The following is a 21,183-nucleotide window of genomic DNA, read 5'->3' on the forward strand; positions in this document are numbered from 1 at the left end:
CTTTGACCTTCTGCAGGTTGTTTCCAACTACCTGCTGGACTGTAGCTTCTCGGACTTTGTTTGAATTTTGTCCCAAGCACCTCTCCAGTGAGTGAACATATCAACTACCTTAATGTCTCCTCCATCAAGATTGGCAGATCCAATGCACTTGAGTTTCTCATCTGTCCAGTAGATTCTGTTATGAATGGAGTCCACGGTCAGACTGACCGGCCAGCGGAGAGACTGACTGACCAACACTCGTCTGTCTGATCCATCCATTCCTGCACATTCTATCTGAGCATCATCCCCTGTTTCTGACCAGAACATTAGACTGAAAAGAGAAACAGAATAAGCAATGACTGCAGCTCAGATTTATTTTTACTTGTCCAGAAGAATCATAAATGCACAGCTTCAAGCAGATCCTTGTTAACATTGAGATAAATGTTCTACAAAACCTCTAGACAAAGAAATTATTATTCTAACCCTTTTTGTGGCAGCAGAGCCAAGGAACGAAGCTGTCCCAGGTCTTTGTCCAGAATCACCACATGATCTACAGTTTTGGTTGTATTGCTGTCCAGTCCTACAGCATTGATCTGGCTGTTCACACTATCAGCCCAGTAGAGGTTCTTCGCCACCCAGTCTACAGCCAGGCTGTCTGCATTTATACCTTTGACAAAGAGATGTACATACTTGAATACTTGCTTTTCACACACACTTAACCTTGTTTTGTCATTACTAGTGGTTAAACCAATATAGGTTTCTCAATGGGCAATGCTGATATCCAAGAACACAACTTTTTATATAATATTTACAAAAAAATAGGAAGCAGGGACCTCATGTATAGAACTTGGTGTAGATTTCATCCTATAAGTGTGCGTACGTACATAAATCAGATTTTGCGTGTGCACAATTTTACAGATTAATAAAAACCAAACGTATGCCAGTACCTGTGCAAAGTTCCCTTTATAAATCCCAGTTTGCGGAAGATTGTGCATACATGCACATGCTTTATTCCCCACCCTGTCTCCTCCGCAAAATAACCATATATGGAGCTTACACGCCTGTTTGTACTATGCATAACCTCATCTGCGTATAACCATATGCATATTGCCATCCAGACACGTGATATTACCGCGTTTAATGGTAGCAAGAAGCGACAGAAGATAATACACACTGAAGCCTACATGTTGCATGTGAATAGACACTGCTCCTAAAAATGTTAGTGTATCTATACATCCAATAAACAAGACCAAATTATCTAAGAAGCATAATTATATATTAAGACTTGTTTACAGAGAATATATTTTATAGGCCTAAGTGTCTTAGGGCCCTATTTTAAAAGTGCAAGCATTAAGCACAGCGCAATGCCTTAAGTCATAAGCGCAAAGTCTGTGGGAATGGCCATTAAGTTTTTGTATTTTCGTGCAAACGTGATGAGTCTTGGCGCAAAAGGGTTTTTGGCGAAATCACGCGAGCAACGTATGCAATGAATTAAAAGAATTTATAGATAGTCTTACGTTCTTTTGAATGCCAGGCATATTTCTTTGACAGTGACATGCTCCTTTTATATGCATAGAAAATGTGATTCTCATCAGAATTTGGATGCATGATCCATTAAATTATATAGAATCTAATTATGTTAATCATTTTCATCTACTGACGGACAAATCATGACTAATATTAACAGCGATTGTATCGGAATGCACTTCACTTCTACGGGTCAATTTTGAAAAAATCAAAATTCATTTATTGAAACATGAAAAAATTAAACCAAATATATTCCTAAATTCAAATTACATTTCAAACAAAACTAAAATATAATAAAAATAATAAACTGGTAAAAAAAAAAAAAATCCAAACATTTTACTCTGCTTCCACCGGCCCCTTTTGTAGTGATTTAAAAATCACTCTACAACAACAGGTGGAAAATTAAGTCAAATTTAAAATCAAATACTATTGTAAATATAAACATTATGATAACTGAAAAATAAGCCATGACCTTTAGATAGTTTAACACAATCTAAAAAAAATTCTCAAAACAGCTACAAGAGTGATTATCAGGGACTTAATTTAATGTTCCACTATATTTTAAGAGTTTGGACATGAACTTAATTACCAACTGCTGGTGGAATCTCCAAACTGCAAATGCAGGAACTGAGTTTAGACTTTGTGCTAAGATAAGGTGGTACTGAAATGTCTTGGCGCAACAACCAATTTCTCAGGAATATAGCAAATTGCACTTTGTGCCACTTCATTTAAATACAAGACACCCACAGTAGCGCAAACACTCCCACCCACTCCCACTGGCACTAAAATTACACTTAGAATTCACGCACACGAAAACTGGATAAGATGTTGCGCACTGTCGTAGCGTGTAGCTACTCACAAAAACAGCCCGTATTCCTACAATATTGGGAAATTATTTTTGATTGTATTAAGCATAAACCTAACTTATGCAATTTTGCTTCAGGTAATGTATTAAAATTGTTCTTAAGATGTTTTTATAGATCCTTAAGTTAGATTTTTTTTTCTGAAAGCAAAACAAAAATAGTGATTAAAGAAAAATAATTTAGCAGTGTAAAAAACTGATATTAGATTGAAGCTTTTTTTAAAAAAAATATATAAATAAATATATTATATATATATATATATATATATATATATATATATATATTATATATATATATATAATATATATATATATATATATATATATATATAAATAAAGGAGCAATGTGTAAGCTTATCTTGATGTTTGGAATCAATGTCACAAGCCAAGAAATCCTCGCCGTCATTAAATGTACGTTCCCTCAGTATAATGCCAGGGAAAAGTCTTCCAAAAGCAGCACATCCATTACTATTATTTTCTTTAAACAGCCTAGATTTTAAGAACTATTACTTCTAAATCAAGTGCTTTATGCAAAAGTACATTTTTTATAAATCCCGATGTGTGCAGTAGTAATTGCTCACGTACATTTCAATGCTCATTTTGCACGTACGCAATATTTAAACATCAGGCCCCAGGTGTTTAAGCAGTGACAAGACGGGAGCTAGTATTTTTTATTGGACAACGGTGATTTCAAACTGGCCAATATCAGCCAATTAAAGGTGCTGTAAGCGATGTTTTTCATGGAAAAGTATGCAAAAAAAAAAAGTTCCTACTCCCTGAAAAATATTAATAAAATAAGTGTCGTGAGAAATCTCACCGGTCTCTGACATCTCTAGACTTTGTAAACGGCAAATGAAAATGTGTCCGCGGGCCACGTTCTGACACTTTTTGCCTGTCAATCATTTGCGCGTTCTCATAATATTGTAGTTGCAGCAAATTGAGGCTTAATGCCATTTTTATGCCATGTTATTCATAACAGTTGCCGGTTGAGGGCGCCATTTTGCTGCCTTTTTTTTTTTACATCCGTTTCTGCATGATGCCGGTCTCAAAGCTCATTTGGTATCTTTGGAGTGCGGGGTTTTGGAAAGAGGGGCGTGGCTAATTCAGCGGCTCAGGTCTCGTGGAAGTAGAATGGCTAAAATCACTTAAAGCACCTTTAATAGATCAAATACTAGTCCTGCTCACCTTTAATGATGGTTCCTTTGCTTTTCTGATCCAGTGACAGCCATTTTATGTTGTCAGTGTTGAGGTTGATCCAGTACACTCTCTCTTTCTGCCAGTCATAGTCAAGTGAGAGGACAAACTGTTTCTCTGCCGAGACAAGAACGTCCATACTGGAGCTCCTCAGGCCCAGCAGGAAGACCTCAGATTGCACAGATGCCAGCAGGTATGGCTCACCTGTGACGGGTACAGATTTTTTGACAAGGACTCAAAGAAAATGTAAAAACAGTAACTTGAGGTCCATACAAAAAAAAAAAAAAAAAAAAAAAAAAAAAAAAACCCAACAGGATTACAAAAATATATAATTATGAACTTTTGATTGGAGATACCTGTAATTTTGCAGGAGCGGCCATCGGGTTCCAGCACATAACCGTGGCTACAAGAGCACTCATATGAGCCTTGAGTGTTGTTACAGTAGTGTGAACAGATGGCTGGACTGTCCAAACACTCATCAACATCAACACACACTAGACCGTCATCTACAGGCTTGTAGCCAATCCTGCACCAACAGTGCTGTAGGAAGACAAGAAAAATAAAAATAAAAAAAAAAATTCAGCAATGAATGAAAGTAAAATCACAAGAGAGTAAAAGCCTCAAAGTAGTCATTAGGGGCCAAGCACCAAAAGTGCATAAGCCCCTGTATTTGTTAGTGCTGTTCTTCTTCTTGCTGAGAGTCTATTGCAGCCCATAATGTGATATTTGGCACACTGACTGGTGAGGGTCCAAATGGACCAATTTTGGGGTCAGGGCCCAGTTGCAAGAAGCCCAGTTAAGAAAACCCTTTGTTATGTTGGCTTGACAAAGCTTCTACAAACTTTCAGTTTTTTTTTTTCAAAACCTTTATACAAAGACCAACATTTCTAGTACTAACTCCTCCTAGAGCTTTGAAGCCACATTCACCAAACTTGGTACAAACGTGGACCATCAGACTGTTCTGGAATAGTGTGTGAAGTCTTTTCTAACTGATCGTACTAACACTCTGTCTACACCGGAAGCGAGCATCCAGTTCCATTTTGCGCTACGTGTGCTGGCGCTACTACTGCCAAAAACACAAATAAATGGTTTGGAACTTTGCGTCGGTGTAGAAAGGATGTAATGTTTTTTTGCACAGAGGATGATCAAAAAATGGGAAAAATACCATAGACTTATATTGACGGAATGCTCGTTAATTCAAACTCCAACTATCAAAAATTCTAAATGTAAACAAACCCACAAAGGGCCTTTAATCTGCTTCAAATTAATATTCCAGATTCAATTGACGTCTTTTTCATTTCAGTGACGTCACTTTATCCACAGCCGCCATATTTGTGACCATCAATGGGAGAAAACAATGGCGATGAATGGAAAAACACCCATAAAACGCTAACAAGAAAAACCTCAAAAAGTGCTTTTGATCCATGCCAAGCCCCAGGAAAGGTGTATACAGGTCTGTGGTCAGCACAAATATTGCCAAATTTGAATTTTGCAGACATTTAAATATTTTATAATATCACAATACATCTGTGATGGTCCCGTCTGTATGAATGTAAGAGCTGCTTTTAACTCGTGAAGAATACACAGAAAGCAACCAAGGCTTAGTGAATAAGACTAATACAGTATGTTTACATTGTAGTCTGGTGGTGTGAATAAAGTCTGCGCTTCATGATCTTGTGTGTTATTGACTAACATTAGTATATACACATTAAATATACTATATATATTCACATTATAGCACTTTATTATAGCATGTTACAATTATCGCATACCTTTATATAGTCTGGGTGTTATGAAAAACATTGTCCTATTTGCATTTCCAGTTTAATTGTATCCGAATCGATGGTGTTATAAATATAACTGACACGTATACAGATAACTGACATGTCTGAATAAATGAGCAAAAGACCCACAAGCGTTTTATCGCTGCTCGACTTTGGGGAAAATGAAGCTGTGTCACTTAAAAGATAAAACTTAATTGAAAGAAAAATTACATTTTGGTTCTGGTAATTAAACAGCATTATCACCTTTTCAAGATTTATAAATAGAAACACAAATTTCGCTGACTTTTACCACATCCCACAGCACAAAGAAGAAATATGGAATTTTGGTCACAAACATGGTGGCGCGGTCATACAGTGACGTCACATGAAACGGGTCAAAACAAGTTAAGCTCAATCGACAGCATATGTGGCATAATGTTGATTACCACAAAAATGTATTTCGACTCGTCCCTCTCACTGGGTTAAAGTGAGGCACTTATAAAGGAAGTGAATGGGGCCAGTTTTGAAGGGTTTTAAGGCAGAAATGTGAAGCTTACTTTATAAAAGCACTTACATTAATTCTTTTGTTAAAACTCATGTATTATGAGCTGTAAAGTTGTTTAAAACTTTATTTTGATGGCTGTTTCAGCATTTGTGTTTACGCCGTTAAGTCGTCATGGCAAAGTTGTAAAATTGGATACAACTTTACACAGAAAAGGTTAGTACGCAATTTCACACTAAAATCACGTGATCTCGTTTATCTTGTGGCTATACTTTTGAAACAGTGAATATTTTAACATTTATGGATTGGCCCCCATTCACTTCCATTGCAAGTGCCTCAATGTGACCCAGAGTTTTGCTTTTTTTTTTTTTTTTTTTTAAAAAGGAGGGACAAATCAAAATACATTTTTTAGTAATCAATATTATGCCACAAATGCTGTCGATTGAGCTTAATTTGTATTGAACCTGGAATATTCCTTTAAGTTCTCTGTCTGACAGTTTTTCTGACTATGTGACAGTCTATCTAGCTATCTGGATGTTTGTCTTACTGTAATGTCCGTTTAACCATAAACCTTAAAACTATTGTAGTTTAAACTTTCAGACAAGGCTTGTCAAGCCAGCATAAAAGTTTGTCTTGACAAACTATCTATTTTGAACTAAGGCTTTTGTCATTAAGGGTTTTCATAATTTATAACCAAGGCTAATAATTTATCAGATTAATTAGACACATAAAATGGCCTCAAAATTGAAGTTTTGGTGGTATCATATTCTTCGAGTCATGTTTAAGTTGGTTGTGTGTGCTAATGCTGACATGCTTTGCTTTATAATTGATGCTTGCAGCCATTTTTCAGCATGTGCTTTTGACCAAAGTGACAATGCTTTTAATACAGGTTCAGTCCCCCTGGAATAACCTAGTGTCTTGAAGGCACAAAGGTCATATTTTCAAGGATTGCCTCTTGTGATGTTCCATCTACAAACATTCATTTACCATCCCAGATTTTTTAAACACTGCACCCTAACACAATTAATTACATTTGTACGCTGCAAAAATTAAAATATCCAAGAATCAAAAGACCAGGAAACTAATCCTCCATATATTATCCATGAGGCCAGTAGCTCTAATTTTCAAAGCAGATATTTGTTAAAAGGAGGGAGAAGCCATACTGTCCCTGTAGGTGTGCTGTGGCAATCCTGTGCACACTTTGACTTTTCAGAACATTTATCTATCTGACAGGCTCCACCCTCATCAGAACCGTCCAGACAGTTAGTGACTCCATTACAGAGCTGAGACAGATCCACACACTCAGAACTCCCACACTGGAACTGATGAGGAGGACAGGACACACGTGGGCCTGTTAAAACACAAATGACATACCCAGGTACTGTAGAGATTTCAAGAAAAGGCAATCTTGGTCAAACTACCATTAGAGTATTACTTTTGCATTTTAAGCGGTAAACATGACTTGTACTATAATCAAAGAAAGGCAAAAAATTGTCAAGTCAGCAAAGAACACCGATCAATTCAGATATCTATTCAGTTTGTTTTAATTTCAAATAAAACTATGGAAATTGTGCTGCGGTGTGACTATTCAACATGAACTGTAATTATAAAAACAAATATCAAATTTAACAATGTCATAGGTACAATTTAAATACAGTGGCATTATCTAACTGGGGTGTATATATATATATATATATTTATTTATATTATATATTTATTTTATTTATTTTTTTAAATGACTAGTAATGAATTAAAGGAATAGTTCATCCAAAAATAAAAAATAAAAATTCTCTCATTTACTTATCCTCATGTCATATCAGATGTGTGACACAAAACAAAAGATTTTTAGAAGAATATCTGAGCTCTGTTGGTCCTTACAATGCAAGTGAATGGTGACCAGACCTTTGAAGCTCCTTAAAGACTTAAATATTGATCTGTTTCTCACCCATACTTGTCATATCACTTCAGTAGACATATATTAAACCATTGTAGTCATATGGGTTACTTTTATGTGGCCTTTGTGTGATTTTTGGAGCTTCAAAAGGTCTGGTCACCATTCACTTGCATTGTAAGGACCAACACAGTGGAGATATTCTTCTAAACACATCTAGGATGGCATGAGGGCGAGTACACCATGAGAATTTTAATTTTTGGGTGAACTATTCCTTGATTTTGTCATCAATTATCAAGACCTGTGGAGTGACTCAGAAAATCCATTTCTAAACAGGCAATCTCTTGGGATCCTTGAAAGTGTTGCTAATCAGCTCCCCGACAGGATATAAAGACGACATTTAAGCTAGAAAGTTTAAGTCAATATGAAATGCTATTCGCACCCCCCCCCCCCTTTACCACCATAATGTGACCCATTTCTGAGTGAAAAATACAGGATGGAACTTCATTTTATCCATCGCAAATTGATAGGATCTTAAAGTGGTCACTTTGACAAATGGTTGCAGGAAAGGGGTTGAAAATTAAGAGTGCTTGTTGACCACAGCCGAAATAGATTTTTTTTTTTCCCCCAGAAGCAGAGCAAGCTGGATTAAAACTCTGTTCATATCGTGCAATGTTTCTAACACCTGGGTTCAGTCCAAGTCTGAAGAATCAATGTAAACTCACAGCCAGACTCATCGCTTCCTTCCTTGCAGTCTTCAGTGCCATCACAGCGCCAGGCTTGTGGAACACACAAAGTCTTTGAGGAGCACTGCCACTGGAACTCACCGCACTGCACAGGAGACTCCTTACAGTTCTGTCTCATTTGAAACACATGACCAATGAAGCTTCACCACACATTCATTTATCAAATTTTTAGTAATTTGAAACATGGTAAACAGACTACAAAACAGCACACTTTCTCATCAGTTCCATCTTTGCAGTCAGTCTCTCCATCACATATCCACTCCTCTATCAGACACTCGTGGCTTTGCGGACAGTGGCGTTGCGTGCTGCAGGGTGGGGGTTCAGCACAGTCCTCCTCATCTGAATGATCTCTGCAGTCTGCGAGACCATCGCAGCGCATGCTGGCGGAAACGCACTGACCACTGCTGCAACGCCATTCTGCACTGCTGCAGCTCTCCGCATCTACCACAGGAAAACACAAAACATACACCTTAAGATGGTTTAAATACAGGGTTTCTACAACTTTTAAACCCATGGTACTCAACAGGTGTCAGGACCGCAAACCGTCTTTTTGTGGCCCCCGTGATGCTATCACATAAAATTATTGAATGTGTATGAATTTGGAGGTGTCAATTTTCTAGAGGGCCTTTATGGTAAATCTCAGTATTGATAAAGTGCTGAACCGCTATAGAGGAAAAGAAACAGCAAACAGATAAAAAAATAATGAAGTAAACAACAAATCCCAGAATAAAAATCTTATAATAAGACACATTATATAATATGAGTGCAGGGTCAGTCTGCACATGCACATTGATAACAATTTGTGCACGCTCAGTCACTTTAAACGTGCTCGTTACTGCCATAGTGCGAATCAGAGCATCTGGGGACAAACCAACTCAACAGGAAAAAAAAAAAAATAATAATAGTTCCGCAATAACGGAGTTGAGAGCTTATAGAGTTAGTATTGGATATAAATGTCTTGTTTTGAGGGCACTAAGTGGCCAGTGTGTCATGACGATCTTTGACAGTGACAACAGAACAGATCATCTTTCTATATATGCTAAAACATTCAAACATCTCAATTTACATTTTAATTGTACATTGTATGTGGTCTACTTGTAAAAGTGTGGAACTTTTAAAACAAACAAACAAAAACATATTGGCCTATATATGATCATTATATCACAGTTTTTATTTTTTAAAAGAACCACACTTTTACAAGAATTTTACTATACATCTATATGTAATGTTTTATTTTACTTGTTAATTACGTGTGTCCATGATGTATTAAATAGCATATAGCTTAGTCCGCTCACCTTATTAATATTACTAATTAAAATGCATTTTTATAAATAAAATAAAAAGTTGTGTACCCCTGTTTTAAACAATCAATTTCCACTTAATTACTTAAATTAACACTTAATAATTGCACTCACAAACAGGTTAAGATAACTAGAAATATTTGTGCTACAGAAATGTCCATCGCCTTTTGCAATTTTATTAATTTCTTTGCCTTTCCAGGCCTGAAAATCACCATTATCAAAATCACAAGTTCCTTGATATTTTTAGGTTCCCCCCCCAAGACAAACTCCCAGATTTACATAATATATTTTGTGAATCCATAAAAGTTGATATTATAGCTCTGAACTGATCTATGGTTCCCCCATACTTTTTGTATAATGTATCTGAATGATTATACTTTCAGTGTACAAGTCTCTAAAAACATCCTAAAAAGACAGACTGATGTTTCACACATGGCTTGTGGGTGAGTTTTACATAGGATACAATAGGGCTAAAGGCACACCTTGAGGAAATGTAACTTTTTCTGGTCACAAAATGCATCAACATCAAAAATTTTATTTGAGTATTGATGGAGAAACAATGTGTGAAAAGAAATAACAGGTTGTTTTGATTAAAATGTTTTAAAAAAAAGGTGAATTTTTAAGTGTTATTTTTAAGGTAAATTTCACTAAATTTAATAGTAACATTTTTCATTACTTATTTAATTTCACTTCTTAAAAATTTAGTTATGGCAGTGTGCCTGAAAGAACAACTCGTTCGGATGTATTACGATTTACACACGGTCGGAAGCAGGTGTAAATTTTGTTCGTACCAACTAACGTTTTGAACATTCGAAAACTTTCATGAATCTGAGAATTTACGTCAGAACGGCTTTACGAATTATGTACGCAAATTCATTGTTTCATGAGTGAGGCCCAGAGACTTAAATGTCAAGTGACGTAGCCAAGTAAAAAGGTATTAAAATGCTTTTCTTGCACCTTGAATACATGAGTATACACAACAAAACTCAGTTTTATACAACATCTTTAAGGTAATTTTTTTTATTTATTTTTTTTTTTATAAATAGCCTATAAATTTGAGACAAATATGAAGAAGTTTTCTTAGGGTTACTCCATCTGACCTGAACAAAATGTGCCTTTTCATACAAACAAAATGGTCAAAATATCTGATTTTAGGGTCTAACAGGGTCCTCTCTGTTTTATGGTTGTCTTGTAACATGACAACAGAATAGCTACCTGCATGTTGGTTAAACCACCTAACTTTGGTTTGGTGGACAAGTTTTTCAAATATTTTAACTCTAAGCTCAGATGGGCCAAAAGTCAAAATACCAACTACAGTCTTGACCAAAGCTTAGAAGCTCTACAGTCCAGTGCATGCAAGCGTTATGACCAAAGCTGAACAAGTACTTTGAAACTTAGACAAGTCAGAAGTGCTCCATTTTGATTATAGAAAAAGTTGCACTGTACATTTTATTGCAATCAGTATAAATATCAAACTCCTCAAATAGCCATGTGTCATATGTTGTTGGAAAGCTCACTTCACACACACACACACACAAAAAAATATATATATATATATTTAAAACTTTTAGATGGTGATTTTCAAATGAGCCCCCACACAAGGTAATCAAATGCAGAAATCATTAGATAATCCACACGAAGCACAATGTTACATACGGCCACCAGGAGATGGTGCCAAGTAAATGACTCCGAATCAAATGGCACTCATTCAGTGAAATCTCATTACTAAAATCATGTCTGCATTCTATGCAAACCTTTAGTCATTGTGTTTGGATGTGTAATTAGTTCTTATGTACAGTTATGTTTTTGTTTGGAGAGGCTTTTGGACACATGGAGATGTTTTAGGACACTATGATCAATTATTTTTGTAATGCTATACGTTTTGATTGCTTTTTTGTATCAACAATTTTTTTCAGATACAGTTGACATGACTGGGAACAAAACCAAAGCAGTTTTTCAGTGCCACCTTGTTTACGCCCAGAGATATATAATGTCAAATATGAAAACTACATTTTTGGCTCAATTGTTTGATTTTTCATCAGTTTCTTAGGCTGAGAGTCTCAGAAATGTATCATAAGCTATATAATTACAAAAACTGAAAAGTTTTCTTTACAATGATACCAAACACTTGACCCTCCTTGTTTTTTGTCAAGTTTTAAGCCTTTAATTTTGGGTACGTCACTAAAACAGGAAATCTTTAAAAAGCACCTTCAGAACTTAAAGGGTTAAATATAATTTTCAATTATATTTTTATTTAGTTAGTTTTAACGCCATTTCAGCAACTAGGCTATTCACATGGCAAACAAAGGTTCATCAATAAATATTTACAATATTAAATAATTTATACAAGATAAACTGTAAAATCTGTTCAGATTGTGCTTTTAAAAAATATCTATTAAACGAGTCTCTGCATAAAAGCGATGTCTGATAGTTCCAAAAGTTTTATAGTTCAGTAAAATGTGCTTGATTGTCATATGGGCTTGGCAAGGTATACATAAGGGAGGATCTTCACCAGTCGGTAAAAATGCATGTGTTAATCTTGAATGGCCCAGTCGGCATCTGGTAAACACTATTTGGTCGTGCCTAGATTTAACATTGAGAGTAGTTGCCTTGGACCCTGGAGTTTATTTTGTATAGTTTATTGCTGTCGCACTCATTCCATTCTGATTGCCACTTATTGGTGACATACGAGTTTATTAATGGCCTGAGGTCAGAGGGTGGTATCAGACATTCTGAGATCTCCAAGTTTAATGCCTCTTTTGCAGCTGTATCTGCTTTTTCATTTCCTGCCAGACCGATGTGTCCCGGCACCCAACAGAAGATAACGTTGAAATCCTCCTTCTCTAATTGATGTATTTTAGTCAAAATGTTTATGATTATGGGGTGATCAGTCTCCATGGATTCAAATGCTTGAAGGCAAGACTTTGAGTCTGTAGCGATTAAAGTTTCATTCTCGGCCCTGCTCAATGTTTTTCCAGTGCCAGTAGCAGCGCTCGGGCCTCAGCTGTGAAGATAGAGCTCTGTTCTGGAATACGTATGCCATATTGTTGATCTCCAATCACTACTGCTGCTGACACACTTATCCATTTTGTATCCATCCGTGAATACTGTACTATGGAGTGGGAGACTACATTTCAGTACCAAGAATTCCTGTTGATACACGTTGGGGAGAGTTTCTGCCTTTTTTAAGTTGTGCCAATGCCATAGAAATAGTTGGTTTAAGGTCCAGGGGGGGACAGGCCAAAAATGATACTGTTTTACGTTGTCCAGATTGGTGTTCAAGTTCTCCAAGTATGGTTTAATCCATATTCCAAAAGGTTTGATCGCTTTAGGTCTAGCTTCATACAGATGAGAACATTCTGGTTGGAACACTGGTATAGAGGCTGGATAACTTGTATTTGCTTTGAGTTTGACTGCGTATTGTAAGGCCAGTTTCAGACACCTATTCTGGAGGGAAGGTTCACCGGCTTCTGTATAAAGGCTTTGAATGGGACTTGTTCTGAAGTCTAGCTCTTGGAGCCGTATTCTCTGGTGGTGTATTGTGTCAAGCGTTCGAATGTATGACTTCCTTGCCTGACCATACACAGTACTCCCGTAATCCAGTCGGGATCTAATTAACATTCTGTAGAGACGTAAAAGATAGCATCCGCACCCCATTTTGTATTGGCAAGGACTTTTAAAATATTGTTTTAAAAAAAATTTCTCAACATCTTCACATGTGGGATAAAGGTGAATTTATTATCACAGACAAGGCCTAAGAATTTGAAGTCATTCACTACTTTGAAGGGTTCTCCCTCCATACTCAACTCTGGGTCGGGATGCAAGTATTGGAGAAGGCAAAAATGCATACATACTGACTTTTTGGAAAATCTGAATCCGTTCTTTATTGACCAGTTGTTTATTTTATTTATGCATAGTTGTAGCTGTCGTAGAATTATATTCATATTTTACCCCCATACCATATGCATAGGTCATCAATGTATAGGCTCTGAAAAATGTGGGGGTCTCAATTATATTAAGAAATAATAGATTCCAAACCATTTATACCAACATTTTTTTTCAAGAATTTCAGCTTTTAATTAGTCTCCAGATGGTTATACCACTTAAAGTTTTTTGACTATGCAACCCCCACCCCAGACAATCATCTTATGTGTCACCAAAACTTGCTGCCAAGACTGAATTCAAAACTTGCCACAGTTGTCCTCATCGCTGCCGTCAGCACAGTCTGCTTCTCCATCACAGATGAAGGATTCTGGGATGCAACGTTTTTTGTCACAGCGATGAGCACAGCCCTCCTCTGACTTGAAGCAGTCCACTTCATCAGAGCGATCCTGACACTGAGCCACACCGTCACAAAACTGCCTTCGCTCAATACACTTCTTACCATGTGCACACTGAAACTGACCTGAGAACAGATTGGAAGAAACATTACCATGTGAACAGTTATCAAGGAAGAGGAACATACTGTAGTTATACAAACTAGATTTTTGCATTTGCATGCACCGCCATGACACCAGAGTGTTGCTATGAGGTTGCTATGGTATTCGGAGTGTTTTTGTAGTCCATTGCTATGCAGTTGCTAGGGTGTTTCAGATGGTTGCTAGGGCATTCCTACAGTAGGTGGCTGTTTTCTGGCTCAAGTCAAAATAGCCCACCGCCAATACTATGATATTTTTGGCCCGATTGCAATAAACCCCTTAAAGGGATAGTTCACCCAAAAATAAAAACTCTCTCATTTAATCATCCTCATGCCATCTCAGATGTGTATGACTTTCTTTCGCAGAACAAAGAATTTTGGAAGAATTTCTCAGCTCTGTTGGTGAATGAGTGCCAAATTTTTGAAGCTCCAAAAAGCACATAAAGGCAGCATAAAGGTAATCCATACGACTCCAGTGGATTAATGTCTTCTGAAGCGAAACACTTGGTAGGTGTGTGTAAAGAATATATCAATATTTAAAACTTTTTTTTTTTACTAAAACTTCGAGGGTCAAAGTCATGCAGCCTTTCGCTTGACTTAAGCATGTTGGCAAGTTTATGCGAGAACTGATGTGTGAAATACGTAAAAATACGTAACAGTGTTAAGATGAGGATAAATATTCATACATAGATGCCTCATTTGGCTTGTTTAGATACATCAACTGCAGCGCCATCCTGGAACGGTCAACAAGGAGAGCGTCATTGTCATATTGTGGATACAAAGATGGATAGGAGTGGATACAGGACGCCCAGGACGGAGAGATGCGGCTTTGAGTGGGGTGGTCATATTGTGAATACAAAACGGAGACGGAGAGGTGTGGCTTTGAGTGGGGTGGTCATACTGTAGATACAAAAATGGACAGGAGTGGATACAGGATGCCCGTTTTATCGTATACCAGGCATAAATTAGTCATAAGTCTAATTGCTTAGAAAAGTAATAGCACAGCACTTCAACAAACAATGAGGTATTATGCATGTCCATAACACAATGGTAAGGGACATGTTACACCCAAAGTTTAACAGGTTAGGGGTTTGTTCATAAATTTGTAATGCCATACTAGCTTCTACGGTTATTTTAATGGAAAAGTCTAGGTAAATATATAAAAATAGAATTAAAAAATGAGCAATAGTAATTAAAATTCAAGGAATACCCTGTTATAGAACACAATACACTACATTCTGTAAGAAAATGATTGAGAAAACTGGGAAAATGTGTGCCTGAACAAACATTCTAGCATAATTTCCTTACTGGGTTCACACTCGACAGAACATTCATCCTCATCGGATCCATCCTTACAGTCCTGCTCTCCGTCACACAAGTGATTGTACAGAACACAGTCAGTTCCATCTCTGCATAACTTGGAGCCAAGAGAACAGCGCAGAGGTCCTTTAGTTACAGAACTGTCCTCTGAGATATCCTCTCTCTTCTCCTCTTCACTATCTTCATCACCATCATCAGGGTTAACATCTGTGAAGATAACGAGAGAGTAAATGAAGACTACATGTACGTGTTTTGATATTGCAAATAAAACCTTCAGTGACAATTTGCTGTATACCTGGAGCTTAAAGGGATAGTTCTCCCAAAAATGAAAATCCTCTCATTATTTACTCACCCTCAGTGACTTACTTTCTTTTGCTGAACACAAACAAAGATTTCTAGAGAAATATCTCAGCTCTGTAGGTCCATACAATGCAAGTGAATGTTGGCCAGAACTTTGAAGGTCCAAAAAGCATATGAAGGCAGCATAAAAGTAATCAATTTCACTCCAGTGGTTAAATCCATGTCTTCAGAAGTGATATGATGGGTGTAGGTAAGAAACAGATCAATATTTAAGTCCTTTTTTTACTATAAATTCTCCTCCCTGCCCAGTAGGTGGCGATATGCACAAAGAATGCAAATCACCAAAAACAAAAGTATGTGAAAATGAAAGTGAAGATTTATAGTAAAAAAAAAAAAGGACTTAAATATTTCTCTGTTTCTCACCCACACCTATCATATCAGTTCTGAAGACATGGATTTAACCACTGGAGTGAAATGGATTACTTTTATGCTGCCTTCATATGCTTTTTGGACCTTCAAAGTTCTGGTCACCATTTACTTGCATTGTATGGACCTACAGAGCCGAGATATTCTTCTAAATTCTTCTAAATCTTGTGTTCTGCAGAAAACAAAAGTTATACACATCTGGGATGGCATGAGGCTAAGTTAATGAGAGAATTATCATTTTTGGGTGAACTATCACTTTAAATGTGCTGTAAGCAATTTCTTCTTATTTTTTTTAATACCACATAAAATGTTCCTACTGCCTGACAGATGTCACTCAAATAGGTGCTCTGAGAAATCAAACCTGTCTCTTGGACAGCCCTAGGCTCTGTAAACATCAAACAACAAGTGTGCCAGGTGAGAAGCCCACACCTTTTTAGCCAATCAGGAAACTAGCCAATTCAAAACACTCTGTCCATGAATTGTTGTGCGCGTTCGGGCTTGCTAACATATTTTTGGTGAGAGGGCGTGTGGTTGAAGATAGCAAAATTGTTGAATTTAAACCATGTTGACGTTTTTAGTATAAAATAAAGGTCGACCGATAGTGGATTTTGCAGACACCGATAACTAAGGTGGTGGAAAGGCAGTTAACCGGTTAAACGGCTGATTTTTATTTTATTTTATAAAATTCCAACAATTTCTTAGTCTTTCCTTACTATAACGGGCACATACATCAGTCCAAAATACATGTACAAGAGTCAAAAATGAATAAAATCACAAACAGTTTGTTCAAACAAAATTCCAATAATAACCAGGAATTTTTTTTATTTTTTTTTTGAAGATTTGGTGCATAATGCAGGACTTTTAACAATAAACAAACCCAAATCACACCTGGCACTCACTGCTACACAATGTATGTGCTGATGGGCCATGTTTCTATATAGTCACCTATTTGTTTGCATGCCCTTGCTTCAATTTAGAGCACTTGATTACACTAATCAAATGACAAAATATGCATTTAAGTGAGGATAAAAATATTAATTAATATTGGCAACGATGACAGATTTAGATATAGTCAATCCCCACATATTCATTATTGTTTTACCTCTAGAGGCCGCTGTTATTTGTAGAACTAAAGGCTTAGTCACATTTACCTTTGCACAGCGAAATTCCACGGGTGAAGGCGGCGTGGGTGGATGAAGTGTGTGAAACCAGCACAAAACTAATTGCCAGGCAGCCTCTTTTTAATGCTGCACTTTATACTCTGGTAGAGTGAAGTTAAAAAGAAACTCACTGCTAAAATGATATCCTTGTCCATTGTGAATATATTTAGTGTAGCAGTGTATGAAGCACCGCCTACACAGAGGTCAATGCCAAATCAAGTAACTTCCTATTGGTCAATGCAGTGAATTCGCCTATCAAAATTTACCAAACTTAAACTCAAAATCTGCAAAGGTACATTTTTCGGCACCGGAAGTCCATCGCATGAAATTCAAGATTGCATGAATTCCAACTGAAAGCACTGTATTTTGCCCTCAAAATTTTGCCGTGTGAAGGTAAATGTTACCTCGCCTTAATTTTTTATAACTGTAAAATCCTCTAGCGCAGTCCAGAGAGGAACATGGAGGAATAAAAATGGGCAAAGATGTTTGCTGATGGTTCCAAAAAGCAACTTGGGGCACCAATTAATCTGTAAAACCGATATATCGGGCTACCTCTATTTCGAAAGTCTTCGTTTTCGGTGGAGGAAAATGCCATCAATGCGCTTTCATGCAAAAACAAAGTAGTGTACACTTCCTGTAGCCCAGTTACAATCCAGTAATGTTATTTTAAAATCTTAAAACTCTTACCACAGTTGTCCTCATCGCTGCCGTCCGCACAGTCTGCATCTCCATCACAGATGAAGGATTCTGGGATGCAGCGGTTTTCATCACAGCGATGAGCACAGCCCTCTTCTGACTTGAAGCAGTCCACTTCATCAGAGCGATCCTGACACTGAGCCACTCCGTCACAAAACTGCCTTCGCTCAATACACTTCTTACCATGTGCACACTGAAACTGACCTGAGAACAGAATAAAGTGAATCCAGCAAGTTGACTGATAAATGGACCCAACCAGAAAAAAAAAAAAAAAAAAAATCTGATTTTAATAAGTTTTCATCGCAAATTGTATTACTTCAGACTTTTGGACCCCACTGTATGTTTTCTCTCATCATATATTTTTCCATCTACTCTCTGGCGCAATACATCCAGTAGTATATGGAATAGATTAATCCGTACTAATTTGGTAAAACTAAATAGTTTATTCTGGACTAAAATGCACCATTGCAAAACGGCACTGCCTTCCAAATTAAAAAAAGCGATTAGACATACCATTAAAACCACCTGCCTAATATTGTGTAGGTCGCCCTCATGCTGCCAAAACAGCGGCAACCCGCATCTCAGAATAGAGATGTTATTCTTCTCACCACAACTGTACAGCGCAGTTTTCTGAGTTACCGTAGACTTTGTCAGTTCGGACCAATCTAGCCAATCTCTGTTGACCTCTCTCATCAACAAGGCATTTCCATCCACAGAACTGCCCCTCACTGGATGTTTTTTGCTTTTGGCACCATTTGGAATAAATTCTAGAGACTGTTGGGCATGCAAATCCCAGGAGATCAGCAGTTACAGAAATACTCAAATCAGCCCTTCTGGCACCAACAACCATCCATGCGATTATGTAATCAGCCAATCGTGTGGCATCAAATCATGCAGATACGGGTCAGGAGCTTCAGTTAATTTTCACATCAACCATCAGAATAGGGAAAACATGTGATCTCAGTGATTTGGACCGTGGCATGAGTATTTCTGTAACTGCTTATCTCCGGGGATTTTCACACACAACAGCCTCTAGAATTTACTCCGAATGGTGCTAAAAACAAAAAACATCCAACATGAGCAGCAGTTCTGTGGATGGAAATGCCTTGTTGATGAGAGAGGTCAACAGAGAATGGCCAGACAAAGTCTAAGGTAACTCAGATAACCGCTCTGTACAATTGTGGTGAGAAGAATGTTTTGGCAGCACGAGGGGGACCTACACAATATTAGGCAGGTGGTTTTAATGTTGTGGCTGATCGGTGTAATTACCCCATTAATCGCAGCTCAGCAAATATGCTCCAACAATGTTAAATGTGGGGTCTAACTTATATTAACATCTGATATATTCTGTTGGTCTATAGTTGGGAAATATAGGTGCCCCTGGAAGTTAATTTCAGACCCTGATAAGAACACCTTTGAATGAAACTGAGCTAAAGTTAAACGTACCTACGCTGCAGACAGAGGCACACTCATCTTCATCAGAGCCATCAGGACAGTCGTTCTCCCCGTCACACACATGACTGTACAGCACACACTCTGATCCATCATTACAGGGTTTGAAACCCAATCTGCAGCGTAAGGGAACTGGCTCAGATGCAGCTTCAGCCAGCACACATTCAGCTACAGAAGAACACACCAATGCATTAGATAACTACAAATTACAGCAAAGCAGTTCTTTAATGTATGCGAGAACATTCATTTTATACATCCATTAACTTTTTCAGTATGTGCATTATTTGAAGTGCAACAATTGAGTTAATACCAAAGTGTCTAAAAGATCTCAGTGTGATTATGCAAATCAGAAGACAAAATACTAAACCAGGAAGGGAGCAAAATAAGGCAATGCTTCCAAGAATTTAAATATCATCAAAGTACTATCCTTAAGATGCATAGAATCATTTAACTGAGAAAACAAGAAGTTGCAGTGTGTAGTGTTTAAAAATAAAATGTCTTTAGTCTTATAGGATAAATAGCCTTAAATTAGTTTGACTTCTGAATGATTTATCTGCCACAATCATGGTTAGCAACTACAGCAACACTTTATTTAATGTATACCATTACAAATAATTAAGGAATATATAACACTGAAGTTTAATCACCTCTCAGAAGCAGTAAGATCCCCCATGATGCAACATTTAGTAGCACAAATATGCACATGACTGCAGAAACGCGCGGGTCAAACCAGCTCAATTCGTGCTCTGGTGCTTTAATCACATCAACAGCTGACATCAATGCATCTTAATTGATCAGATGACAGAGGATTGATTGACTGACAATCAAATTAATACTAAGCTTCTTTATTAATTAAAATGATCACATATACTTTATTAAATTAAAAAGTAGTTTAAGTTAATCAACTAATATTTATTATTAATACTTGATTGTAATATAAATTTATATATATATATATAAAGCAATAACTTAATTAGTAACAACATTTTATAATTAAATTCAATTATATAATTTAAAGTTAATAATCATACTTAAAATAATTATTTATTATTATTTAAGTGAATACTTAATAAAAGTGTAAACTATTACAAAAAAAATTAAATAATAATTGTATTAATTTGATTATAAATAAATAAAGAGGTATGGTAGGAGGTAGATTATGTTTAAAGTTTAAAAGGTCTGTACTGTTGGATGTAGAATTGAATTGAGTATTTAATTGCCAAATGACAATATACACTTTATTTAATTTCAATAATATAATGTATTTTATTAGCTAGTTAATACAAGACTTTCCTCCTTTGAACACAAAAGGAGATATTAGGCATTATGTTTGTCCCAGTCACCATTCACTTTTTAATGTATCCTTTTTTCCTTAGACAGAGGCTGTCATTCTGCTTAAATTCTCCTTTTGTATTTCATGGAAGAAAGAAAGACGTTTGGGTTTGGAACAACACAAGGGTGAGTAACTGATGACATATTTTTCATTTTTTGGGTGAACTGTCTCTCTAAGGATAAGGTAAATATTATTTGGGAGTTTGCTTTTCCACACAAGAGTAATTATAAAATTGTATTATTATGTCTGGTGATACACAAATAAAAGTACCATGGGTTAATAGGATATATGTTAAAACTGTAAAAGGGCTACTT

General features: G+C 36.7%; 1 protein-coding gene across 1 annotated transcript in view; it reads right to left on the reverse strand.

The window, feature by feature from the left end:
- LOC127431073 (low-density lipoprotein receptor-related protein 2-like) overlaps positions 1-20,313 on the reverse strand; it is a 32,822-nt gene extending 12,509 nt beyond the window's left edge. The window contains exons 1-12 of the mRNA XM_051681314.1: positions 20,184-20,313; positions 19,531-19,704; positions 18,076-18,288; positions 15,491-15,709; positions 13,958-14,170; positions 8,676-8,905; positions 8,444-8,573; positions 6,991-7,178; positions 3,919-4,102; positions 3,554-3,766; positions 463-646; positions 109-310 (exon numbers count right to left, since the gene is read on the reverse strand). Coding sequence (XP_051537274.1) covers positions 109-310; positions 463-646; positions 3,554-3,766; positions 3,919-4,102; positions 6,991-7,178; positions 8,444-8,573; positions 8,676-8,905; positions 13,958-14,170; positions 15,491-15,709; positions 18,076-18,288; positions 19,531-19,704; positions 20,184-20,313 — 2,280 coding nt within the window. The remainder of the gene's footprint in view (positions 1-108; positions 311-462; positions 647-3,553; positions 3,767-3,918; positions 4,103-6,990; positions 7,179-8,443; positions 8,574-8,675; positions 8,906-13,957; positions 14,171-15,490; positions 15,710-18,075; positions 18,289-19,530; positions 19,705-20,183) is intronic.
- Between the last annotated feature and the right edge of the window lie 870 nt (positions 20,314-21,183).

The sequence above is a fragment of the Myxocyprinus asiaticus genome, chromosome 3, assembly GCF_019703515.2.
Source record: "Myxocyprinus asiaticus isolate MX2 ecotype Aquarium Trade chromosome 3, UBuf_Myxa_2, whole genome shotgun sequence".
Taxonomy (NCBI): domain Eukaryota; kingdom Metazoa; phylum Chordata; class Actinopteri; order Cypriniformes; family Catostomidae; genus Myxocyprinus; species Myxocyprinus asiaticus.